Here is a 27,262-nt window from a genome sequence, read left to right as displayed (position 1 = left end):
AAAGGAGTTCCCATAAGGTTGTCAGCTGATTTCTCAAAAGAAACTTTGCAGGCTAGAATGGATTGGCAGGGACTGACAACCAAGATTACTCTATCCAGCAAAGCTATTACTTAGAATCTAAGGGCAGATACAGTGCCTCCCAGAGAAAGTGAAGCTAAAGGAGTTCATCATGACCAAACCATTATTATATGAAATGTTAAAGGGACTTACTTAAGAAAAAGAAGATCAAAACTATGAACATTAAAATGGCAATAAATACATATCTATCAACAACTGAATCTAAACAACAAACTAAGTAAAGAAGCAGAACAGAATCAGAGTCATAGATATGGAGAACATTGGGATGGTGGCCAGTGGGGAGGGAGTCTGGGGGAATCGGTGGAAAGGTTAGGAGATTAAGAAGTGTAAATTGGTAATTACAGAATAGCCATGGGGATGTTAGAAGCAGGTATAGGAAATGGAGTAGCCAAAGAACTTACATGCATGACCCATGGACATGAGGAAAAGAGGGGGGATCACTAGAGGGAGTCAGGAGTGCTGGATGAAGAGGGGCTAAAGGGGAAAAATTGGCATGACTGTAATAGAATAATCAATTTAGAAAGAAGATCAAAAGTGGTAGAGACGATGTAGAATTTAACATTTCAGTACTGATGCTGCACACTGTGTTACTTTCTGTTTGGGGAGTGCCTCTGACTTTAGCTCCGCAAAACACTCTTCACTGCTAATGTGATCAGCTTTTGTAGTGACATCAGCAAGCAAAGGGATGCTTATTATTAAAAAAAAAACTATAAATGAAACTCCTACAATTTAATATTTTGGTTGTGAGAATAACACTTGAAAAAGATCAATGTCTAGCCCTGGTCATATGATTTAGTTGGTTTCAGCATCTTCCCGTACACCAAAAGATATTGTGGGTTCGATATCCAGTTGAGGCATGTATGGGAGGCAACCAATTGATGGTTCTCTCTTTTCTCTCTCTCTCTCTTCTTCCATCTTTCCATTCCTCTCTGTCTTAAATCAATAAACATATTCTCCAGTGAATATTTTTAAAAAGTGAATACATTCATTAACATAATGCCTGGCTTGAATGAGCCCTCAATAAATATAAGCTAGCATTATGTTTATTATGTCCGATAGGTTTTGAAAATTACTATATAACTTTTCTGTTTGAGGTTCATAATTTTGAAATTTACATATTAAAAAAATAATTATATATGCAGTTTTTCTACATTCTTATTTTTCTTTCTCTTTGTTATTGGCTGAGAGAAATTAACCTATTACTATTTTTGTTTGCATTAATATTGACGTTTTCTTTTTCTTGGCTTTATACGATACTAAGTGTGTTGGTGTAACAACTCATGACTATCACAGGTGTCTGGGTTTCAGCTTTGTATGGATCTAGTTCTGAAGTGAGAGAGGGAGGTTTGCACTGTTTGCATCTCCTGGGCTGTGAGGAGGTCCCTGCATGGAGGGGCAGGAAAGTGGGGAAGGGGCTGCAAACTCCCTCAGGAATCACAGTGGGTGCAGGTGCCTATTGGGATTAATGCTCAGTATTACCCAGTCCAACTTCCATTCTCAGGCTGTTAACTTTGCTTGGGCTGCCATAACAAAGTATTATACCACAGATGAGGAGACTTAAACAACCATAATGTATGTTCTCACAGCCTTTGAGGCCCGAAGTCCAAGACCCAAGTGTCTGCGCTGTGGGTTTCTTCTGCAGCCTTTCTCCTTGACTCAGAGAGTCCTGTCTTCTCCCTGTGTTCCCTTCTGTGCCCATCTATCCATCTTCCTCTGTTCATAAAGACACTAATGTAACTGGGTTAGGGCCCACCCCAATGACCCATTTTAAGTTAATTACTTCTGTAAAGACCCTATCTCCAAATATGGTCTCATTTTGAGATCCTGGAGGTTAGGACTTCAGCACATAATTTGGGGGTGGGGGAGGACACCATTTAGTTCACAACATGGATCAATTAAAACAAGAAGACCATCCAGGGAGGTTTTCACTGTCATGTCAGGGAGTCACAGCTCAGCATAGGCCCAGCATTGTCGGATGCACTGTCATGAGAGGGGACAATTAGCAGTCAGGCTGGGATTTCAGGGGCAGCCACTCAGAAGCACAGACAGCCCTAGAGCCAGCTGGATCCATCATTCACCAACATCTGTGTAACATGACTTTGCATTTTAGAAAGTTCCAGTGTGGTTCTACATTCATCTTTTTTCCCCCTAAAGACCTGTAAGTTGCATATCTTATTATTATTAAGATATTTGACAATACTTTTTCTTTCCTTGGAAGGTAATAGTCCTGGAGCATCCTTTTTCCGGCAAGTGTGGAGGCTTGGCCAACATAGGCTCACCTTATTGATAGCTTGGGTCACATATATGTTTTGCCACCGGATGTTCTGGGATTTGTTATTTATTCTTGAAGTCCAGAGGCTACTCCATATCTCATGTGATGTTTTGTTCTCTAAAATCAGTTTTCAGGTACAAGACTTTATTTCAGGAATTTTTGTTATTATCACTGGATCCTTTGTTTCATTCGCCTGATGTTAGGCCATTTTTTCATAATTATCATCCTTTCTCTAATTAGTCTGCCTCCTCGCTTCTACCATTTAATTTTCATTTCAAGCATACTTTACATGCAACTTCTTTGTTTTTAGAAGAATTGGTTTAAATTTTTGATGCTTTTAATGCTGCTTTAATTTCTCGAAAGATTTTATCATTTCTTTTTGTTGCTAGGGTAAGCAGACTTTTAATTTTATTTAACTTTTCAATTGTCAATGTAGAAATGACTTTAGGTTAGGAGCAGTGAAACATTTCTTTCAAGTGCAATTTCAGCTTCAGGAAACTGGAATGACTCATGTTATCTCTTTTCCTTGCAGGCAGGAAATGACTACAGTTGAGAGAGAAAATCGAAGTCCAGATCAGAAAAGTAAGTCATGGCTTCCCACTATTTGTTATACCAGGAAAGCTGTAAATTTAAACATCCAAATTTGCTGTGGTTCTGACACTCCATCAGGGTTGAAGGAAACATTGCTTGAAGTCTTAGTCCTTTATTTTTTGTCTCACAAAATGGATCTCTTTATTCTTTGTATTACAACAGTATCTATGTATATACCATTTCTTTCAAGCAACACTTTGTAAACTTCTGTGGAAAGTGATTAGTCAAAATCCTACTGATTTTTATTTCTGTATTGTTAGTTTGAAACAGGGCTGTATTAAATATAAGCTGGTGTTAAGTGTATATTTTTTGCTCATGCATTGGCTCTGTTTGATTTAGTATCTAGGTGTAGTAATCATGGAATTACTTTAAAATGGACAGCTGCAAATAACAATGTTTGATCCTTTGAGACAGGCATATCTACAGGAAACTCACTTTTATTGTGTCGCTGTTCCCTCAACTGTCTCCTCACATTACAAACTTCTTCAAAGACTTGCCTGGCAATGCATTTGGAACTCGGCATTTCTAATCAGCTCGCAGCTCCCTGAGTGTACTTTATGGGCTATGAAATAAATGCATTTTGCTAATATCATCAAGACCATAAATGAAGTAACATACTCAGAAAGCATCATAGTACATTGCATATAAAAATGTCACATGAGGCAATTTCTTAAATTCATTGAGGTGGCATTGGTTAATAACATTATATAAATTTCAAGTTTAAAATTCTATGCTATATTATCTGTGTCTTGCATTGTGTGCTCACCACCCAAAATCCAGTATCGCTCCATCACCATATATTTTACCCTTTTTTCCCTCCTCATCCTATCCCTGCCCTCCTTCTCCTCTGGTAACAACCAATCTGTTGTCTGTGTCTATGAGTTTGTTTGTTTTGTTGGTCATTTATTGTTTTTTGTTTTGTTTCCCACATATGAGTGAAATCTGGTCCTTTAAAAAAATTTTTTTAATATGCTTTATTGATTATGCTGTTACAGTTGTCCCAATTTATTTTCCCTTTGTTCCCCTCCACCCAGTGATCCACCTCCACCCAGTGACCCCCCTCCCTTCAGTTGTCCCCCCCCCTTAGTCCATGCCCATTGGTAGTGCATATAGTTCTTCTCAACATCTTCCTGTCTACTCCACTACCTCCTACTATGCTTCTTAATTCCTGTAACATCTCCTCCCTTCCCCCCTTTTCCCTCTCCGCTGACCTCCCCCCATATTGTTCCCCATACCTATAACTCTTTTCCCACTCTCATTGCCTACTTAGTTTGCCGTTGTTTCAGTTCCCTAGCTTCTGTTGTTGGTTGTTGGAACACAATTTTCACTTCAATGTTCATAGTTTTGATTCTCTTTCTCCTAAAAAAGTCCCTTTAACATTTCATATAACACTGGCTTGGCTCTGATGAACTCCTTCAGTTTTACTTTGTCCTGGAAGCACTTTCTCTGCCTTTCTATTCTGAATGACAGCTTTGCTGGATAGAGTAATCATGGTTGTAGGTTTTTGCTTTTCATTACTTTGAATATTTCTTGCCAGTCCCTTCTTGCCTGCAGAGTTTCTTTTGAGAAATCAGCTGATAATCTTATTGGGACCCCTTTGTACATAATTCTGTTCTCTCTTAATGCTTTTAAGATTCTCTCTTTATCCTTAACTTTTGACACTTTGATTATAACGTGTCTCGCTGTGGTTCTTCCTGGGTCAAGTTTTTTTTTTGTTTTTGTTTTTTGGAACTCTCTGTGCTTCCTGGACCTGTACGTCTATTTCCTTCCCCAAGTTAGGAAAGTTCTGCTTCATTATTTTGTCACATAATTTTTCAATTTTTAGTTCTTCTTTATCTTCTGGCAACCCTATGATTCAGATGTTGGCCCACTTACAGCTGTCCCATATGTTTCTGAGCCTCTCCTCATTTTCCTCACTTTTCGTTTCCTCTTTCTGCATCGGTTGACTGTTTGTTTCTTCCCTATGTTTTGGTTTGGTGATTTGATCCCTGGTTTTCTTTCCCTCACCACTAGTTTCATATGTGTTTTTGTTCATTTCAACAGGACTAGCCTTCGTTCCTTCCCTATCTTGTTTAAGATCTGCTGTTAGGTCTGTAAGCATTTGTATAACCAAATCTATGAACTGTGCCTGAGAAAGATTTTCTACCTGCCGAGCCGTTAGATTAGATATTTGCTGTCTGGTCAGCTGTGTGATTGGGATCTCTATCATGATCTGTGCCATCCTGACAGTTTTGTATTTACTTTTGCTTCCTGGGTGAAGCTGTCACACCTCCTATGCTATAGGGGACAGAGCCCCGTGCTCTCGTCACTACCAGGTGATCCTTCTCACCAGCTGTGGCATTTTCCATGGAGGTGGGGATCCAAGATGGATTCCTGCTGTTCACTCTCTGCTGAGAGACCAGGAGCCTCCTCCTCCATCCCCACAACCTCTGGCCCTCACAGTCCAAGGCAATGGGGGTCTGCCTTCCATGGGATTGGAATTGCAAGCTGATGGGCCTAGTCTGAAGCCAGGGGTGCTCCCCAGGCACTTCTCACCTTTTCTTAAATACGGGTGTCTGTGCTTACTGCCATCCTGCTGCCATCGCCACAGCTGCCACCGCCAGCACAGCTTGATCTCTCTGCCCCAGCTTTGCCCCTCCTACCTGATTGGATGAGCACCACTTCTTTATAACTTTATACATTGGACTTCCATTTATTTTCTGGAACTTCTGGTTGTTTCTGGTTTTGCGGTAGTTCTGGTCCTTCTTAATAGTGGAGGGATAGAGAGAGTGTCAGTCTAGGCCTCCATCTTGGCTGGAAGTCTTCTGTGTTTGTTTGCATCTGTCTCTTAGGTAGAGCTGTCGTTCCTGTTATGTTGTAAGGAGTGAAGCCTTAGGGATTCATCAGTACAGGGTGACCTATTTCACCACGTTTTGGCGCTGTATGTGGGGGAGGGGTCTGAGAAAAAACAATGCCACTTGCAGAGCACTTGCCCCTTTTCCAAGCACTTCTCCCACTTAAGTATGGGACTGGCGCCTCTCTAGCTGTTGCCCTGGCTGTCATTCCAAGAGTGGATGGGTCTGCGGACATTCTAGGACAGTGGGGGTCCTTTAAACAAGTGGACTCTGCTGAGAAATTGGCAGTTTCTGCATCCACCCAAACCCCCACTGGTTTGCACAGTTAGAAACAATGAGACTTGATTTTCCCTGGTGCTGGGACCATGAGCTGCATGGTCTTTCCAGGAGCTGGGAATGCTCCCCAGGTGTCCCTCCCCATTTTTTAAAACATGTGACTGCACTTTCCGCTGGCCTGCTGCTGCCTCAGCCACCACCAAACCGCATCCTCTCCACCCCAGCTCCACTTTTCCTACCTGTCTGGATGAGTATTTCTTCTTTATATCTTTGTTTGCTGGACTTCCATACAGTTTAATTTTCTGGAACTTCTGGTTGTTTCTAGTTTTGAGGTAGTTGTATTACTCCTTAGTTGTGGAGGGAGACACAGCATGTCTGTCTACGCCACCATCTCTGCCAGAAGTCCCCGGAAATATCCCTTCTTTTTATCTGCTGCATAGTATTCCATTGTATAAATGTATCAGTTTTTTGATCCACTCATCTACAGATGGCCATTTAGGCTGTTTCTAGCACTTGGCTATTGTAAGTAGCACTGCTATGAACATAGGAGTGCATAGGTTCTTTTGGATTGGTGTTTCAGGATTCTTCGGGTATAATCATAGCAATGAAATTGCTTGATCAAAACACAGTTCCATTTTTAGTTTCTGGAGGAAATTCCATATTGTTTTCCATAGTGGCTGCGCCAGTCTGCATTCCCACCAACAGTGCAGTAGGGTTCCCTTTTCTCCACATTCTCACTGGCACTTGTTTTTTGTTGATTTTTTGATGATGGCCATTCTGACGTGTGAGGTGGTATCTAATTATGGTTTTAATTTTTCATCTCTCTGATGGCTAGTGATGTTGAGCATTCTTTCATAAGAATTTTTATCATAAATGGATGCTGGATTTTTTCAAATGCTTATTATGCACCTATTGATATGATCACATGATTTTTATCCTTCATTTTGTTTATATGGTGTATCATGTTAATTGATTTGTGGGTATTGAATCAACCTTACATCCAAAATATAAATTCCACTTAATCACGGTCTAGGGTCTTTTTGCTGTATTGCTCAATTTGGTTTGCTATTTTGTTGAGGATTTTTGTGTCTATGTTCATCAGGAAAATGTAATTTTTTTTTTGTAGCATTGTTGCCTGGTTTTGGTATCAGGGAAATGCTGACCTTGTAAAATGACTTTAGGAGGATTCCCTCCTCTTCTATTTTTTTGAACTGTTTGGTAAGGATATGTATTAATTCTTGTTTGACTGTTTGGTAAAATTCACTGTTCTTTTATTTTATATTAGCAGGATTTAAAATGATGCCCTCTTGCTCATTTCTAGTATTATTTCTTTGCATGCTTTCCATGTATTATCTGAATATCAGTTTTAATAAAGTTCATTAATTATATTAACATTTTTATGGAGCAAAATTTTGTATTTTATTAATCCTCTATCACAGGAAAGTCTATCCCTGGGCTCAACTTCAAATTATATGTGACTTACACAAATTCTAAAGAGCTAACAAAATATTTTGCTGCTTTTACAGGTAAAGGAGAAACAAATTGATTTGGATGGGGTTATTCTGAAATAATTCAGGCTACTAATCCCCAAGTAATTTCACTGAGGTGCAGTCCCCCTCATTTTTCTTAGACATGCTATGTATTTATAGTAGCCTAGGGTAACCATTCTTTGTGCATAACTAGCACTTATTAGCCTGATGTACTCTATGTAGTAGACCATCATCACATTCTGTGGACATAGGACATGATCAATATTCCTACAAAGCAGATTTCCACAGAGACACAGAAACGGATAAAGCCCTGAGATGCCACCATAGCTGTGCTGGTTTCCCTGCATGGGAAATCAATGCATATTAGACATCTGTAGTTGTATTACTTCAGTCAAGTAAACAGGCCTCATCTGCAACAGTAAATGCAACTGAAGTTGCCATCTAACTAAATTTGTTAAAGTGTCCAATATCCAGTCATTCTTTACACAGGTCAGAAAGGGAAATTAAATTGGAAATGATTAAGATCAACACCCCTATGTCTTTTCAATAATCAAATAAATAACATCCTGATTTCAGAAGGGAAGCCAAATTGCTGTTATTTTGTTTCTTTACATTCTACTTAGACCAAGTCACAAGAGTTGGTTAGGAGAATCAATGTGATGATGCTCCCAGTTGGTCAATGGGTCTATTTCATGCATGTTTTCAAGTTGTGATGAAACTCACAGGGTGTGTTTATGGACCCTTTCAGCTCATTAGCAACAGACACAGGAAAATATTTTTCCTCCACTCTGATTAGTGGTTTCTTTCAAAGCAATGTCTTTGGTCCTTTGATTAGCTGAAACACATAATTAGTCAAGTTTTCCTAGTAGGTAAATTTCAAAAAAAATCACATTAAAATTTTCAAAACCTATGGAGCATAATAAATATAAATGGTAGATTATATTTATGGAGTGTTCATTCCAGGCAGTCACTGATACAAGAATGTAATATTTCCTCTAAATAGTATTTTATCTGTAACTCATGTGTTCTTAAAGGAAATACTATTATTGCCCAGTATTTTGTTACTTTTCTTTTTATTTCTTTTTGGATCTGAGTAATTTTTTATTTCAAGCATTGTTTTACATTTTTAGTATTAATTTCTAAATTTATTGCATTATTATCAGTTTCTGTGTTATTTCTGCTTTGTGGTTTTATCCAAGTTCTTTGTTATATATTATATACCAACTTTGGCATGTTATTTATATTCTTTAAATTTTAATTCCTTCATATGGAAAATAGTCTTAAAATAAAAAATACTACAACTTTAGATTGTGTTGTGAAAATAACATTAAAAAATCAATGTCTGTTTATTAAAACAATGCCTTATTTATTATATTAAAAATTGAAAGCAATGATTGTATCATGTGCTCCAGAAGCAATTGGATCACAGATCAGCCTCTGCATTCCTTATTCTTTTTGTAAGGGTCTTTGAGTCAGTCTGTTAGGCTGGACTCTTCCATTCAGGTGAGCACAGGGAAACTTTAATGCATATTTTGTCATGTGTGCTGTCGACCATTTGCGTCCTGTATCTTAATACTGATAGCATTCTTTCTGCCTCTAAACGAAACCCAGTGATATAGCTAGGACAGGATTCTCAAACTTTGGAGTTTGTTGCTTTTAACTATTCCTGGTACCATCTGTGGCAGTTCAGTCACAGTTGGGTTGAATTTCAGAAAAGACATTGTAGTCTTCTAAGGTCTTACAAATCATACCAGATTTATAAAAACAAACAGCAAGTTAAATTAGTATTTCAGAAAACAACTTGGTGCTCACTAATGTATTATCTCTTGGTCTTGGGGAAAGGAAGGTTTTCTTGGCCATTTTACAGGATACTGTCAAAAGGATAATAAAGTTACATTAATATAGTCACTTTAATATTCTTATACTCTTAAAACTTTAGATATCTTTATGTTTTTAATAACAAGGAATACATGTGTGGTAGGCAGAATAAAGGCCCTAAAATATGTGCATGTTTGAGTCTGCTTTAAAAAAAAAAATGATCAAAGGGACATTGCAGAGGTGATTAAGTTGAGGGCCTTGAGATAGGGTGATATCTTGGATTATCCAGGTAAGCATTGGGTAAACACAAAGGTCTTTACAAGGTAGCAGACAGAGCAGAAGAGACCAGTCATAGTGGTGTGGCAGGAGAATTTGAACTGCCCAGTCTTATGTCACTGGCATTGAAGGTGGGTGGGCCATGACACAAGGAATGAGGGCAACCTCTGGAAACTGGAAAAGACAAAGAAACAGAGTCTCCCCTTTTCAGTCAAGGAAGGAAGAGCCTCATTATCCAAGACCAGAGGGTGCGCCTCCCCTGTTAAGAAATGCTTGTTGGACATTGGCATTCAGCTTAATTGCAATCATTAGAACTTCTCTTACTTGTTCTCATTCTGATTCTGAAGGTCATATGTTGTTTTTCCAATCAGCGTCCTAACTTCAAATGAGAAGTCTACTCAGAAAGGTAATTTAACTGAACTTTAGCTTCATAATGGCATGTTCCATGTTTTAAATCTGACACTATTTATGCTTATTTGTAAATATTTAACATCTTCAACACCAATAGCAGGACCGCTGGCCTTTGATTTCTTCGTGCCTGTCATACCAACACTTGGTTCTCCAAACTGCTGTCTCTAATGCTACAGCTGAATTATATTTTAAGGCCACATAATTTCCCAAGTTTATTATTATAAAACAATATTAAAATCAGAACAGATTTATTGCATATGACTACACGAATGAAGATGTATGATTTTATGGATATATGTAGTATTTTATATTTGAAATCACTGCATTAAACATGACTTTATTTATGAAGAATGATGAATGATTAGAAATTATTAGCATACTATCATTTTACAAAATCTCTTTAATTTGTATAACATGTTCTAAGATTTTGCTAAGAATTACTGTCAAGCTTATTAGGTTGTAGGTTTCAGAATGAGTCAATGTTTCTCTTATAAACTGAGAATTTTGCTATATTTAGTTTTCTGTGACTTCCCAATTTTGGCTTGTTTATTACAAATATTAGAAGTGGATATAAGATTAACACTCATATAAATTGCTTCAGTGTTCATAGATGTAATCAACTTCAATATGTATATTTATATTTAATCTGAAGTACTTGTCCTTGTTCATTCAATACCTTTATATAATGATTGTTCATCTTTGTTCATCTTTTAAAAGGTATAATTTTTTGTGATAGTTTTATAGAAATTATGCCCTAAATTTATACCTACAATCATTCTTCCTTCATACCTGCCATACTCTTATTTTCATAACACATTTGTAGACAAAATTGTGTTATCTGGTTCCCAAATCCACTGCTGTGTGGCAGCATGAGTGTATCACTTACACAGAAGCATAGTGCTGATGCTGCCTCAGGACACGTGTTCTTTCTTGATCTTGTCCTATAGCCTGGAAAAGCTCTGCAATTCTGAGGCACAATGCCAGGTGTTTAGATGTGTACCTCTTTACAGTCTTTTCACTGCATTCTATCCTTTTCACCTTCCCCCACCCCAAACTGGGATGGTTCAAAACTCTTACATTGGTTTCCTTTTATTTTTATCTTCCAGGTAAAGAAGTTTCATCCACTTCTAATCAGGTAATAAAAATACTATATTTGTCTGATAAATGTCTAAATTCAGATGACTTCATATAAGCATAACTGTAAGTCTTCCTTTACTTGTAAATTCTGAATGTATTTATCAATGTCTTTCATATTTCAGATAATAATCTTGGTAAACTTTTTAAAAATTTTTTTATTTTTGGTAAATGTACTCCAGAAATAAAATAAATAAAAAATTTTAAATACTTTAACTTATTTAGATGATTAGAAAATTTTTCTTGTTATTCCAATTTTACTGAACTTTACTGTTTTAATTTTCAAAACTATTTTAACAAAAATAAATTAATTCAAAAAAATAGACATGTAACTTGACGCCCCCCCCAAAAAAATCAGTTCTTTTTAGTCCTCCACATTTGTTTCCAGTCCTTATGTCAATGAATTAACATTTAAATTTACAAAATGGTGGATATTGAAAAACTAATGAAAATAGTTTATTCCTTTTAATACTATATCACAAGCATTTTATTAATTTAATTATTAAGTAGTATCTTAATTTATAAGTTTTTTCTTTATGATGTATGCCAGCGATTTCAAGCAGTATGCTGCAAGAATTTTTCAGGGCACTGACTTCTTTCCCTTAGATTGTCAAATTAAAAAATGACAACAGCCAATACAACAATAGCCATCCAGTGTGCATGAATCACAATAATACCTATTTTTTTTTGTCAGATTGTCAAAAAAATTTTTTTTGCTGTGGTGCAGAATTATAACAATTAGTTTATCTGTGCCATGAGATTTTAAAAGGTTGAAATTGAGGATCCAAGATGGTGGAGGAGTAAGCAGAAGGTACACTAACCTCCTCCCAGGACCAATCTGAAATTACAGTTAAATTATAGAGAAATCATTCTGAATAACCACTTAACACTAGCTGGAGAGAAGTGTTATAACCATAGGCAGACAGAAGAAATCACTTCATCACAATGTGACTGGTAGAAAGTGTAGAGAAGGTGTATAGGACTGATTGGGTTCCCATGAGTGGCAGCTGAAGCTCCAAGGTATGTTTCAGTGGCCAAGGAGTTCCTCCTGAAATGTGTGGGGTCTAAACAACAAGCTGAGCTCCCCAGCCTACAGCACCAGAACCAGAAAGGAGCCCAGATAACATCCAGCTGTTAAAAGTAATAGGGTTTCTGTCAGCCAGAAAGAAAAAGCTGGAGATGCAGAGATCCTGTAAAGGGCCAGTGCACAAAATTTAATTGGCAGCCACTAACCATGGGCTCTGTCAGAGGGAGGACAGAGTGGACTAGAGATGCTTTAGGATAGTCTGGGGTTGGTGGCTCTGTGGAGAGAACTGAAGGGACAGCCACCAGGAGTCCTGTGCTGAGTCATTTCCCAAACTGTAAAAGCCATCTTTCTCAGGCAAAACACTCCTCTCTGAATGGTATCAACCTGAGGGGAAGCAATAGCCCTGCCCACAGGAATTACTTTGCCCCAACCTGTGGTGTTTAAGCAGGGCTGCTGATTACAGCTTGAGGTTATATCCATGATTAGCTTAACAACTAAGGTGGACCTCTGGGAGCTCTATGAGACTTCAGCTGATCCTTCCCTGGGCCCTGTGATAATATAAGCTGGCCTTGGTGTGAAGCCTTTATGTTCTTCCTGCACACAAACAGGCCTAGCAAAGGGAGTCACACACTGTGGATCACTGATAGCTCCAAACATGTAGACCAGGGTCTGTCACAAGAAACAAATACAAAGAAGCAGCCAAAATGGGAAGACAAAGAAACAGACCCCAAATTAAAGAACAGGAGAATTCTCCATAAGAAGAGCTAGATGAAATGGAGTCTAGAAATTATCAGATAGAAAGTTTAGAGTAATGATTACAAAGATACTCCAACAGCATGAAAAAAGATATAGGAACCATAAAAAAGGACCAGTCAGGAAGAATGGAATATCTGAAATAAATAATACAATGGAAAGAATAAACACTTAGGTTAGATGAAGCAGTGGATCAAATCAGTGATATGGAAGATAAAGTAGAAAAAACACCCAGGCAGAGCAACAAAAAGAAAAAGAATTTTAAAGAGGAGAGCGTAAGAAACATTTTGGACAACATGAAGCATAACAACATCCACATCATGGGAATACCAGAAAAAGAAGATACTGAGGAAGGGATGGACAACCTATTTGAAGAAACGGTAACTGAAAACTTCCCAAATCTGGTGAAGAACAAAGATGCACATGTCCAGAAATCTCAGAGAGTCCCAAAAAATTTGGACCCAAAGAGGCCTATACTGAGATGCATCATAATTAAAATGATAAGGCTTAAAGACAAGGACAGATTTCTGGTCAAGATGGCATAGTAGGTAAACATGGCTCACTTCCTTGCACAACCACATCAAAATTACAACTAAAATATAGAACAATCATCACTCAGCACTGACATAAATTGAGTTCAGTGGAAGTCTAACTATGGATTAAACAAACCACATCCATCCAGACTGGTAGAATGGGTGCAGATGCAGAACAGGCTGGTCCCATATCCAAGGGTGGTAGATGAAAATTCTAGAGGGATATCTTGGGAGTGAGGCATCCCAGCCCAACACCAGTCACCCTAGCCCAGGATTCTAGTGCCAGGAAGATAAGTCCTGATAACTTCTAGCTGCAAAAACCAGCAGGGATTGAGTCAGTGGGAAAAACTTCTGGAGTCCATCAGTTCCCTGTAAAAAACCCACACACAGACTTACTCAAACTCACTCCCTCTGAGCTCCAGCACCAGATACCAGCTTGAAAGGCAACAGTGGCATACAGAAAGGAACTGAAGTGTCTGGCATCAAGGTGGGAACTGGGAGATAGCTTGCTCCCTGAGAGAAAGGTGGGCAGAGGCCATTGTCCCTTTTCTGAACCCTCCCCCCACAGATCCACAGAATCAGCAGTCAAGTGCCCTTTCTGAGACTCCATCAGTCTGGCTAACACTGTTTGCCCTGCCCTGGAGACTCTCCCACCCAAATTATGGACCCAGCCAAACTGTTAAGTGTGACTTCTCTATATGAATGGCTGGTCTTGGTTCATGCTTCACAACTTTGTAAATCCTATCAAACAAGCAACATCCAACATCAGTAAGCCCTTGGTTCCCATACCTCTTGCTAAGTGGTCCAAGCCCAGAGCTAAGCAGCAGCCAGCCTAGATTCACAGCTTGACTTCACCTGATAATATCAAAGCACAGCACAAGTAGCAGACATCTCAGACTACTTTATAGCTCATGCACGGTGACCCCAGGCTGAGCACAGGAGGGGGCCGACCTTGGCCCGCAGCACCCAGGAAACACCAGAGCCTGCACACCCAGTGGACAGCTATAGACCACGTTGAAGCACCACCACCCTGCCCCTGCACAGTGATCCTCCACAGAGGGTGGAGGTTGGTGATCAGTGGTCACAGCAAGTCTTTGCAGCTGACTGGCCTGGGTAAATCCCTCCCATTGACCTGCCAACAACAATCAAGGCTCAACTACAGGAGGAGGGAGTACTCAGCCATCCACAAGAAGAACATACCTCAATTACCCAACTTGGTTGATAGGGGAGGCTGTGCCACTGGACCCCACAGGACACCTACTATATTAGGCCATGCTACCAAGACAAGGACGCATAGTAGCTCTACCTAATACATAGAGACAAACAGAGGGAAGCTGCCAAAACAAGGAGACAAAGAAGCATGGCCCAAATGAAAGAACAGATCAAAACTCTAGGAAAAGAGCTAAACAAAAAGGAGATAAGCAATCTATCAGATACAGAGTTCAAAACACTGGTTATAAGGATACTCAAGGAACTTAGTGAGGACCTCAAAAGCATAAAAAAGATCCAGTCATACATGAAGGATACACTAATATAGATAAAGAACAATTTACAGGGAGACAACAGTAGAGTGGATAAAGCTGAAAATAAAATTAATGATTTGGAACAGAAAGAAGCAAAAAACAAAAAAACCAAACAAACACAAAACAAGAATAGTGTAAGCAACCTCTGGGACAATTTCAAGTATTCCAATATTCTCATCATAGAGATGAAATAAGGAAAAGAGAAAGGGCAAGAAATTGGAAATCCATTTCAAAAATAATGAAAGAATACTATCCTAATTTAGTGAAGGAAATAGACATGTAAGTCCAGGAAGCACAGAGAGTCTCAAACAAGATGAATTCAAAGAGTCCCAGTCCAAGTCATATCATAATTAAAATGTCAAAGGTTAAAGATAGAGAATCTTAAAAGCAGCAAGAGAAAAGAAGTTAGTTACCTACAGGGGAGTTTCCATAAGACTGTCAGCTGATTTCTCAAAAGAAACTTTGTAGGCTAGAAGAGATTGGCAAGAAATACTCAAAGTCATGAAAAGCAGGGACCTTTAGCCAAATTGCTCTACACAGCAAAGTTATCATTTAGAATGAAAGGGCAGATAAAGAGCTTCACAGACAAGAAAAAATTAAAGGAGTTCATCATCACCCAACCAGTATTATATGAATATTAAAGGGACTTATTTAAGAAGATCAAAACTATGAACAATAAAATGGCAATAAATACATATCTATCAACAATTGAATCTAACAACAAACTAAACAAACAAGAAAAATAGAGACAGAATCATGGACATGGAGAAGATTTTGATGATTGCCAGAGGGTAAGGGGCTGTGGGGGAATGGGTGAACATGTGAGGGGATCAAGAAATGCAAATAGGTGGTCACAGAATAGCCATGGGGATATAAAGTACAGTGTAGGAAATGGAGTAGCAAAAGTCCTTATATGCATGACCCATGGGAATAAACAATGGTGGGGGGATTGCCTGAGGGAGTGGGAGTGCTGTGTGGTGAGGGCAAAGGGTTAAAAATTGTGACAACTCTAATAACATAATCAATAAAATATAATTTTTTAAAAAGAAAACAAATGAGGAAAAAAATAAAAGACAAAGAGAGAATCCTAAAAGCCACAAGAGAAAAGCAGGTAGTTATATACAATGGCACACCAATTAGACTGTTCACTGATTTCTCAACAGAAACATTTCAGACCAGAAGGGAGTGGCATGAAATATTCAAGGTGATGAAAAGCAGGACCTACAACCAAGGCTATTTTACCCAGCAAGGCTATCATTTAAAATAGAAGGAGAAATGAGAAGCTTCCCAGATAAGAAATAGCTAAAGAAGTTTGTTGACACATAACCAGTACCACAGAAATGTTAAAGGGCTTGCCAGAAAGGAGAAGGAGAAGAAGAGGAGGAGGAGGGGGAGTAAGAAGGAAAACAGAAGAAAATAGTTTAACAATAAATAGCACTAAATACATATCTATCAATAATGACCTTAAATGTAAATGGCTTAAATGCTCTAACCAAAAAACATAGAGTATATGAATGGACAGGAAAACAAGACCCATATATGTGCTGCCTCCAAGAGACATAGCTCAGATTGAAAGAACACACAGACTAAAAGTAAAGGAATAGTAAAAGATATTTCATGCAAATGGAAAGGAAAAGAAGCTGGGGTAAGAGTACTTATACCCCAAAACATAGACTTTAAAATGAAGGCTATAATAAAAGACAAAGAAGGAACAATCCAACAAGAAGCTATAACCCTAGTAAACATTTACACAGCCAACATAGGAGCACCTACATATGTGAAGCAAATTTTGATGGATGTAAAGGAAGAGATAGACAGAAATACAGTCATAGTCGGGGGTTTTAACACCCATTGACTTCAATTGATAGATCTTCCAGACAGAATATCAACAATTAGACAGTGGCCTTAAATGATACACTAGATCAGATGGATTTAATTGATATCTACAGAGCATGTCAACCCAAAGCAGCAGAATATGCATTCTCTTCAAGAGCACATGGAATATTTTCTAGGATAGACCACATGTTAGGACACAAAAAAAGTCTCAATAAATTACGATGTGTTGTGGAATTGTGGACTTGAAACCTGTATAATTTTGTTGTCCAGTGCTACCCAATGAATTCAATAAAAAGGAGAAAGAAGACAATAGAAGAGGGGAAAGGGAAAGATGGGGGTGTGTTCTGGAGAGGGAGAGTGCTTCTCATACTACTTCTTAGTGTGGGCCGCAGTATCCTCCTCTATGTTATATTTCTCCAATGCCTGAGTAGCACATTCCACAGAGTCCTGTTGCCTCTCCTATGATGTTGCAGCATCTTTTATCATTGCCTTTCTATCATATGGTTACAGTAGAGTAGGGGCTGGCTGATTACAAAGGTCTCCTGGGGCGGGGCTGGCTCAGCCCCAGCCGGCCATGGCACATCTGTCTTCCTCATTCCAGTTTTTATTGTCTTTGTGTCCAAAGTAAACTAGGTGACTTATTTGTTTAAAACATTACTTTTCCATAAGGGACAGAAATAAAAGACAGGTTTTCACACTAAAAAAAAAAAAGAAGAAAAATATTGAAATCATATCAAGCATCTTCTCTGACCACAATGCCATGAAACTGGAATTTAATCACAAGGAAAAAATTGAAAAATACACAAAGAATAACATGTTTAAAAACATGTTATTCAACAATGAGATCAAGGAGAAATCAAAAGATACCTTGAAACAAATGAAAATAAAGACACAACAATCCAAAATCTGTGGAACACTGGGAAATTCATAGCATTACATGCATATCTCAAGAAACAAGAAAAATCTCAAATAAACCATCTAACTTTACACTTAAATGAACATGAAAAGAAAACAACAAATAAAGTCCAAAGGTAGTAGAAGGAAGGACATAATAAAGATCAGAGCAAAAATAAATGAAATTGAGTTTAAAAAACATGATACCAAAGGTCAGTGAATCCAAGCACTGGTTCTTTGAAAAAATAAACAAGACTGACACACCTTTAACCAGACTCATCAAGAAAAAAAGAGAGAGGACACAAATAAATAAAATCAGAAGAAATAACAAGTGACACCAAAGAAATACAAAAGATTACAAGAAAATATTATGAGTAACTATAATCCAATGAACTAGAGAACCTGGACAAAATGGACAAATTCCTAGATGCATACAATCTTCCAAAAATAAATTAGGAAGAATCTGAGAATATGAATAGACAGGTTACACCTAGTGAAACTAAAGCAGTAGTCAAAAAACTCCCAACAACAGAGCCCTGGGCCAGGTGGCTTCATAGGTAAATTTTACCAAACATTCTTAGAAGAACTAACACCTCTCCTTCTCAAACTGTTTCATAAAATTGAAGAGGAAGGAAGGCTCCCAAACTTATTTTACAAGGCTAGCATTATCCTAATTCCAAAACCAGATGAAGACACTACAAAGAAACAAAATTATAGGCCAATAACCCTGATGAACACAGATGCTAAAGTCCTCAACAAAATATTATCAAACTGAAAACAGCAATGCATCAAAAAGGTCACACAGCATGATCAAGTGGGATTTATTCTGGGAATGCAAGGTTGAAACAACATTCACAAATCAATAAATGTGATTTACCACATAAACAAAATGAAGGATTAAAACCACATGATCATATCAATAGATGCAGAAAAAGCACTGATAAAATCCAGCACCCATTCATGATAAAAACTCTCAGCAAAGTGGGAATAGAGGGAACATATCTCAATGTAATAAAGGTCATATATGACAAACCCACTGCCAGCATCATACTCAGTCAGAAAAAACCACAAGCATTCCTCTTAAGATCAGGAACAAGACAGTGATGTCTGCTTCCACCTCTCTTATTCAACATAGTACTGGAAGTCTCAGCCACAGCAATTGGACAAGAAGAAATGGAAGGCATCCTAATTGGAGAGGAAGAAGTAAAACTGTCATTATTTTCAGATGACATGATATTTTACATAGAGAACCCAAAAGATTCCTCCAAAAAACGACTAGAACTGATAAATGAATTCATCAAAGTAGCAGGATACAAAATTAATATCCAGAAATTAGTTGCATTTTATATGCCAATAACAAACTAACAGAAGGGAAATCAAGAAAACAATCCCATTCATAATTGCTTCAAAAGGACAAAATATCTAGGAATAAACCTAACAAAGGAAGTAAAAGATCTGTACTTGGAAAATTATAATACTCTGAAGAAAGAAATTGAAGAGGATACAAATAAGTGGAAGCACATACGATGTTCGTGGATAGGAATAATTAACGCCATTAAAATGTCCATACTACCCAAAGCAATCTATAGATTATATTCAATGCAATCCCTATTAAGATTCCAATTACATATTTCACAGAACTAAAATAAATATTTCAAAAATTGGCCCCACATAGCAACAGTGATCCTGAGAAAGAACAAAACTGGAGGAATCACACTACCTAACATCAAACTATACTATAAGGCCATAGTAACCAAAATGGGTTGGTTGTTGTTGTTGATTGTTGGCAGCCGTCCGTCTCGAGAGACGATGGTGTAGCTTCTTAAGAGTCTATCTGCACCGCCGAGAATGGCTGTGCAGTCCAACTCGGGAGTGACATGGTATCTGTCTCCTCCAGTGTTGAATCGACATCTTGTGATGATGCTGAAGCTACAGAGCCTGGGCAGGGTAATATGGAGGGTCTGCTGTTGCCCATGCAGCAGACCCCCCCTCTCTTCGCAGCTGAAGGGTCCAAGGGAAAGACGGAGTCAATACAGCTTGGCTTCAGGTGCGCCGCAGGAGTTGCCGGTGTTGACTACAACGTCAAACCGCCTTAGGGACTCCGGCTCCGGATTTTCTGTCGGGGTTTACTCCCTTAGCCTTTCCCCTGAAGAGGTATGCCGCAAGGCAGCGGAGGTTTTTTGGAGTCAGAGTTTTCCTTCTCTGATGTACCCTGACTGGAAGATCGAACCAGCGACACTTAGCTCGCAGGCCGACGCTCAATCCACTGAGCTAAACCAGCCAGGGCTAAAAAATGGGTTGGTACTGGCATAAAAACAGACACATAGATGAATGGAACAGAATATAGAGCACAGAAATAAACCCACACCTTTATAGTCAATTAATATTCAACAAAAGAAGCAACCACATACAATGGGCTAATAGTTTATTTAATAAATGGTATTGGGAAAGTTAGACAGATACATGCAGAAAAATAAAACTAGACTGACCACCTTCTTACAACACACACAAGAATAAACTCAAAATGGATCAAAGACATAAATATTAGACCCCAAACCATAAAAATCCTAGAAGAAACAGGCAGCAAAACCTTGGGCATTGCTTGTAGCAATACTTTATTGGATAAAAAACAAGTGGGACTACATCAGACTAAAAAGTTTTTGCGCGGCAAGGGAAACCATCAAAAAAATAAAAAAACAACCCACAGAATGGGAGAACATGTTTGTCAATATATGTGATAAGGAATTAATATCCCAAATTTATAAAGGACTTACAAAACTCAACACTAAAAAAACAAACAAACAACCCAATTTAAAAATGGGCAAAGGATTTGAACAGACACTTTTCCAAAAAAGACATGTAGATTGCCAATAGACATATGAAAGGATGCTCAATGTCACTAATCATCAGAGAAATGCAAATTAAAACCACAATGAGATATCACCTCACACCTGTCAGAATGGCCATCATCAATAAATCAACAAACAAATGCTGGTGAAAGGGGAATTCTTTTGCACTGTTGGTGGGAATACAGATTGGTGCAGCCACTCTGGAAAGAAGTATGGTGATACCCGAAAAATTTTTTAAAAAAGAATTGCCTTTTGACCCAGCAATCCAACTTCTGGAAATATATCCAAAGGAACGAAAAACACTAATTTGAAGGAACATATGCACCCCTATGTTTATTGCAGCATTACTTACAATCACCAAGTTATGGAAGCAGCCCAAGTATCTATCAGTAGATGAATGGATAAAACGACTAAGGGACATTTGCACAATGGAATACTACTCAGTTGTAAAAAAGAAGAAAACTTTACCGTGTGTGATAGTATATGGACCTGGAAACATTATGCTAAAGGAAATAAGCCAGTCAGAGAAAGACAAACACTATACAATTTCACTCATATGTAGAATCTAATGAGCAAACTGAACTAACAAGGAAAATGGGGACAGACTCATATATAGAAAGCAGGATGACAACTGGGGGCTTGTTAGGGGGTGGAGGGATTGAGCAAAAAGGAAAAAGGACTTATGGACATGGACAACAGTGTGGTGATTGTTGGAAGGAGTGGGGTATAAGGGGACTAAATGGTAATGGAATAAATACAGTAAAGATTTTTTTTTTTTAAGGTTGAAATCACTGGTGTATGCAATTGGAAATTTATGTAGGCAGGTAGACAGGGCAGCAGCCTTGCAGCGGCCCACTCATGTTCTCAGACAGCTCTGAGGCAGCTACACAGGGTCAGGCTTGTTCCTCCCCTTCTCCCCCTCAGTTGCAGTTCCTGGGGAGTGCAGACTTGTGGTAAAGCACTACAAGCTCTGGGGTCAACTCACTATCCTGAAAGTCCATCCTTCCTAGAAGAAGGAAGAGAAAATAAGCCACTTTGTAAGAAAGTCTTTTTTATCACACGAATGAGACAGCAGAAGACCGACTGGAGTACAGCAGGACTCCAGAGTCAGGAATACAGCTCAGAAAAGGGTACCAACTTGATGGTACAAGGAGAGGTGATAATGACGACCACCAAGGAGATTTGGAGCCTTGTTTATTATTATTTTTATCTTCACTCAAGGATATTTCCATTGAGTTTAGAGAGAGGGAAACACTGATGAGAGAGAGACATCAATCGGCTGTCTCCCCTAAGCACCCTGACCTAAGATGGAACCTACAACCTAGACATGTGCCCTGACTGGGGATCAAACCTTCAACCATTTGGTGCATGATGACGCTCCAACCAACTGAGCCACCTGGCCAGGACTGGAGCCTGCTTTAGAGGAATCTGTTCCTTCTTCTCTTCATGAAAAAAGCCCTGAGGAACAGGAGTGCAGTCATGAGACTTCTCAGGAAGTGGAGGGTTCCTGGGCATGTACCCTTTCTGACAAACCCATCATGCTATAGGAAGAATGGGAGAGTTTGTAAGGTGTGGGAAGGTTCATGGTGAGTAATCTCTCATGACATGCTCCCGGATTGGCTCAAGGATAATGACTTCCTTTTACATGGACACCAGCCCTCTATGCCTTCTTGATTGATTGATTGATTGATTGATTGATTGATTTCTAGAGAAAGGAAAGGAGAGAGAAACATTGATTTGTTGTTCCATTTACTGATGCGTGCATTGGTTGATTCTTGTATGTGTCATGACCAGGGATCAAACCCCCAACCTTGGTGTATCGGGATGACACTCTAACCAACAAGCAATCTGGGCAGGGGCCCCTGTGCCTTTCTTTCTGGCCTGTTTTAAGAGCATTTTCAGAATACACACAGACAGGCAACATCTAGACACATCTCTTAGGGTGTGTATTCTTCCTGTGCCTGGGATCTTTGTATGTTTTGCTCAAACATCTCCATTGTGGCACCTCTGCAAGAGACAGTGGTCTTTGGCTTCTTCCTGGGAGCCATCTCTGCCTTTCTTTTTCATGGCTCTCCCACACAAGTCTACTGCCATGGAGAAGGGGGTCTCCGGACTCTCCTCTAAACTGGATTACTCTGGTACGTATTGCTCTTTTGCTTATGGGAAGTTCTGTTCCTTGGCTTTATTATTCTTTCTACTATAGTGCACAGCCTCACTTTATCTAATGGCATCACAGCCATTATAGTCTCCCAGTGGGACACATTGGACACCCATCAGTACTGAGGAGTCAGGTCAGCATGTTTGGGGGCTCAGGCCTGAGTGAGTCATCTCTGCCTTTTACTGTGTCATCTCAGAGGGGCTCCTGAAGGCTGCCACCATCAGATGCACTGATGCAGATAGTCAGCCTCTATATCACAGGTACTGCCCACATGCTGCCTGCATCCCTGAATGCCTCTCTCCTGGCCAGTGTGACAGCTGGTTTCACTCTGCTCAGCTGTTGCATGTCTTTGTGGTTGCTGGTGCTGTCATTCACTTCCACGGGTCTTACACCGCTGGGATTTCCATGTTCGGCAGAGGCTGCAGTGAAGTGGGTGCACTGTGACACCTACCAGTAGCCAGGGACTGGGTCCCTGAGCCAGGGCCTCCACACCCACAGGCTACCCTTGCAGGCTGTTGGCGCCAGTGTGAGAAGAGCTCCAGAATGCACAGAACCTCGGTGCACCAAGGTGCCTTCTGAAGTCTGACATACCTTGGACCCGGTGGGGGGGATAGCGCAGCCCCAGCCCTGTGATCACATGACCATTCAGAGCCTTTGGGAGTTGGGAGGTAGGGGGAGGGCCTGTGCAGCAGCATGTGAGTGGCAGACAGGGTGTCCGATCGAGGCTCTAGTTGAAGTGTCCTTTGAGAGAGCAGCTTGTTTTCTAAGCTGATGAACCTCTCTAAGGAGTGCGGCCACCTGCTTGGGAGAGCCAGCTCTGCGGGCAGACAGACAGTGGAGATGTCAGGGCAGGGCCTGATCTGATCACTTCCTGATGTCCAGTTCAGTTTTGTGGTGACTTTTCCATGACTGCAGGAGGTGAGAGTTTTCCATAACTTTGTTGGAAATTTCCCTCTACTACAATCACTGCCCCAACTCCCCTTCTTCACCCTGGGAATAAAAGCTGACTTTCCGGGCATCATCGCCCCTGGTGTGGAACCAGCCACAGAGGAGTCTGCTTCATCCAGGCGCCTGCTGAGGTCATCTTCCTCAGTTGGAAGGATGCCTCCTTGGGATTAGGAAGAGAAGTCTACCTCTGGACCACAGTGTGATGAGCCTCACTGTGACAGACACATTGGCCCTCTTGGACATAAAGGCCAGTAGAACTTCTTTAAAGCAGGACCCGATGCCTACCATGGAGTTATCACTGGTCCATGAACCCCATTGTTAAGGGATAGTGTGGTGGGAAGTTTTAAAAGGGAATTGCATGTTATTACCAGGGAGTCTAGTAGAAACTTTGAAGCTTTGAATAGCTGCTAGAAGTAAAAGAAAGATTGCTCATGGCTTAGATGGACTCTGTTGTGGTGTCAGGGAGACTGGACAGGAAGGTACTGGTTCATAGAACTCTGTTCTTGTTCACAGGCAAACCACCCAAATAGCGCTGGAGTCTTAGGTTACTTACTGTCATCCAAGCCTCAGGTAATCGTCATGTCCTGGGGATTGTGGGTTTTAGAACTCAACATCAAGGCCTTCAGTGCTGGACATCCTAAACTCATGTTTGAGAACATGGAATTTATCCTGTATAGGGTTTTCTCAATTCTTTTCTCCTTTCTCTCCCCTTCCAATCTCCAGCAAAAGCTGGGAATCAGTAAGAAAGAATCTATTGTAGAACTTGGGAGGAACTTAAGAGTAGTTTGCTTCTGGAAAAGCTCCCTGCCTTGGTGCTAGGTGGAGCCAGCAGAAGACTCAGTGGGGGAACAGTTCAGTGCCCAACAGAATAAAGAACAGTACTCCCCTTGGGGAGTCAGCCCAGCAGGGCACAGCCATTGGGAAGGAAGGTCACTTAGTTCCACAGATGCAACAGAATGTGTCAGAAGCCAGACTGGCTCTTTTGTCATGCACTTGGGATCCTGGGTGTAAGATGCAGCCTTGAAGCAAGACCAGCAGAGTAGCAGCTGTTGGGCCCCATCACCCCACACCCAAAAGGCGGAGCTGAATCTGGTTCAGCCTAACACAAACCTGTAGGAATAGCAAAATTTAATATCAGCGGTATATAATCCAGTAGAAATCTCTCTCTTTGAGGGTGGGTGGTGCCCATTTGTATGTGTGTATCTGCATGCAATTCACTACAGCAGCCTGGCTGTGCTTGGTCTGAGCTCTCACCAGGGTTGGCGCCTGGGTGCCTCGCTCTCTGCAGTCAGATGCTTGCTTGCTCTGTGCTGATTGTTCATTTTCTTTTTTTGGTTTTAAGCTGATTAGGACCTCTACAGCTTCATTCTATCACCACTAAATAGTGGCCCTTTCCAATATTGTTTCCCTCCCCCTTTATAAATTGCTGAAGCCACAAAGTATGTTTGGCGGGTCATAGAAGGTTGGGGTTTCAAAAGGCATCTAGTGACAGTTCCAGTCACTATGGGGTGTCCCTACTTGCTGTAGTCTCAACTGCCAATTAAAAGAACCAAGCGGAATATGAAAAAAAAGTATTTAAACTCTAAATCTTATTAATTGTATTTTATCTAATAAATATTTAGTTATGTAACTTGATTAATTCTTTACTGAGCCCAGTCCAAACCTAAAGTATCTTCATATACAACTGCTTTTCTTATTCAGAGGGATAACAGTGTCCTTCTTTCCTGTTTTATTATATGAAGTAAAATAAAAGCAAAGTGAGTATAACTTAGTGCATACAGGGTGCGGCAAAAGTAGTTAGTTTTTTGTATGGAAAATAATACCATAATTAATAATAATACAAGAATAAACCCTGTTTCTCATTCTTGCAACTGTAAACCTACTTTTGCCCCCCCCCCCACCAGTATGCATTGCTAAGATGAAGTCCCTGAGGTATCAGGGCCTGATGTGCAAGATTGATTGCCATCAGAGAAGAAGAGGGGGCACTGAGTTCCAATTTGATGGATGGTTCTGGATCCTTGATTCATTTCTTCTTTGTGTTTGGCAGGAAACTCAGCATGGCTGTGGTTCTGAAGAAGTGTGCTACACTGTCATCTGCCACAGCACCTCCAATAGGCCCTCCTTGAGCTCCAGTGACCATGGTTATGAGAACATTGCCTCTGTCACAAAGAAAGTGAGGTCACCAAAAGAAGGGTCAGAAACTGAATATGCCCTCCTGAGGACCACCTGCATCCCCAGGCGTCCTTCCTGCACCCCTGAGCATGATTATGAACTGGTGCTGCCCCAGTAGACACCCATAGCTCTTTATCTCCCAGGAACAGAGACAGTACAGAGCAGCTCACAGGACATTCATTTCTGGCCAGGGGTTAGAAATGATATCTTTTTACTATGTTGCCTTGGGAAGCTTTTAAACATGGCACTGCAGTGGTTTGTATGAAGCCATGTATGTTGACATGATGGTATGAAATGTTGTGCCTCTTTTTGTTTGTAAGGTTTGACGATATGGAGGTGGTGGGAAGCCCTCCTAGGACAATAAGCACCCACCAATATATGACCCAAAACATTCGATTCCTGCCACTCTCTCTAAATTTCAAATGCCAGTATTTTTATTCCTAATTATGTATTTTATTTTGATGTGTAAAGTACTCAATAAACTTTTAAACTCTTAAAACCAGTGATAAGATTCTTTGCTAGCCTGGTATTTACTCCAGTTTTGCCTTTTCTATGTATTTGAGATTTTATGTGTGGCAATGTTTCAAGAATTGATGGTGATCGGTACTGGATTTTTTTCTGAGAAAAGAAGCTGGGTTTGCCATTAATTTAAAAAGACCAAGAAATGCATCAGGCTTAGTTGCCCACTGTCTTTCTTTCAATGGTAAATAGAATGACTTTGTTCAAATATTAGTAAAAATCAAAAGTGAACTTGTGCCTGTAGCTCTGTTCACAGTGTATTGGAGAATTACCCTTTGATTAGTTGACTCTATTAAAGAAGAAGGAGTAGTCTCTGATTTTAAATTTTAGGCAGGTTGATAAATAATCCACTCATTTTTATTTTCATTCCCGAAGAATTTTTAAATGAGATGAAAATTTCCTAATAGGGACACAAGGCTATAATTAACAAAACAACCATGATTCACTTATCTGTATAATGACTCTTTGGCCATTGACAAACATCAATGATTAGATGGACCCTGGCTAACTTACTCATTTTACACACATTTTGACTCTTTACTCTTGACTAATTCTTGTGCTCCTTTTTTTTAAAGTTATTTTTATTGTTTTTCTATTACAGTTGTCCCACTTTTTCCCCCTTTGCTCCCCGTCACTCATCCCACCCCTTCTCCCACAGTCAATCCCCACTCCGTTGTCCATATCTATAGATTATTTATACTAGTTCCTTTAATAGACCCTTCCCCTACTTACCCCCTTCTCTCTCTCCTCCCTTCCCCCTGATAACTGTTACTTTGTTCCTTGTTTACATGTCTCTGGTTCAATTTTGTTCAATTGTTTGTGTTGTTCATTAGTCTCCTGTATTAAGTGATATCATATGGTATTTTTCTT

At 39.7% G+C, this 27,262-nt stretch overlaps 1 protein-coding gene and 1 pseudogene across 3 annotated transcripts in view; both read left to right on the top strand.

The window, feature by feature from the left end:
* The window catches only part of GCSAML (germinal center associated signaling and motility like), a 61,909-nt gene extending 35,593 nt beyond the window's left edge, over nt 1-26,316 (top strand). For 2 of the 3 annotated variants that reach the window (XM_090289134.1, XM_090289135.1), the window contains exons 2-5: nt 2,883-2,932; nt 11,153-11,181; nt 24,215-24,271; nt 25,749-26,316. In XM_090289134.1, coding sequence (XP_090145260.1) covers nt 2,883-2,932; nt 11,153-11,181; nt 24,215-24,271; nt 25,749-25,991 — 379 coding nt within the window. In that variant the 3' untranslated portion in view covers nt 25,992-26,316. The remainder of the gene's footprint in view (nt 1-2,882; nt 2,933-11,152; nt 11,182-24,214; nt 24,272-25,748) is intronic. The other variant, XM_090289136.1, reaches the window with a different exon arrangement.
* LOC150000436 (adiponectin receptor protein 2-like) lies at nt 13,281-23,197 on the top strand (annotated as a pseudogene).
* Nucleotides 26,317-27,262: the final 946 nt, after the last annotated feature.

Source organism: Furipterus horrens, unplaced genomic scaffold, assembly GCF_987537825.1.
Source record: "Furipterus horrens unplaced genomic scaffold, mFurHor1.1.pri manual_scaffold_10, whole genome shotgun sequence".
NCBI classification, from domain to species: Eukaryota; Metazoa; Chordata; class Mammalia; order Chiroptera; family Furipteridae; genus Furipterus; species Furipterus horrens.
The sequence above is the reverse complement of the archived record's forward strand: the minus strand, read 5'-3'. Positions and strand labels throughout refer to the sequence as shown.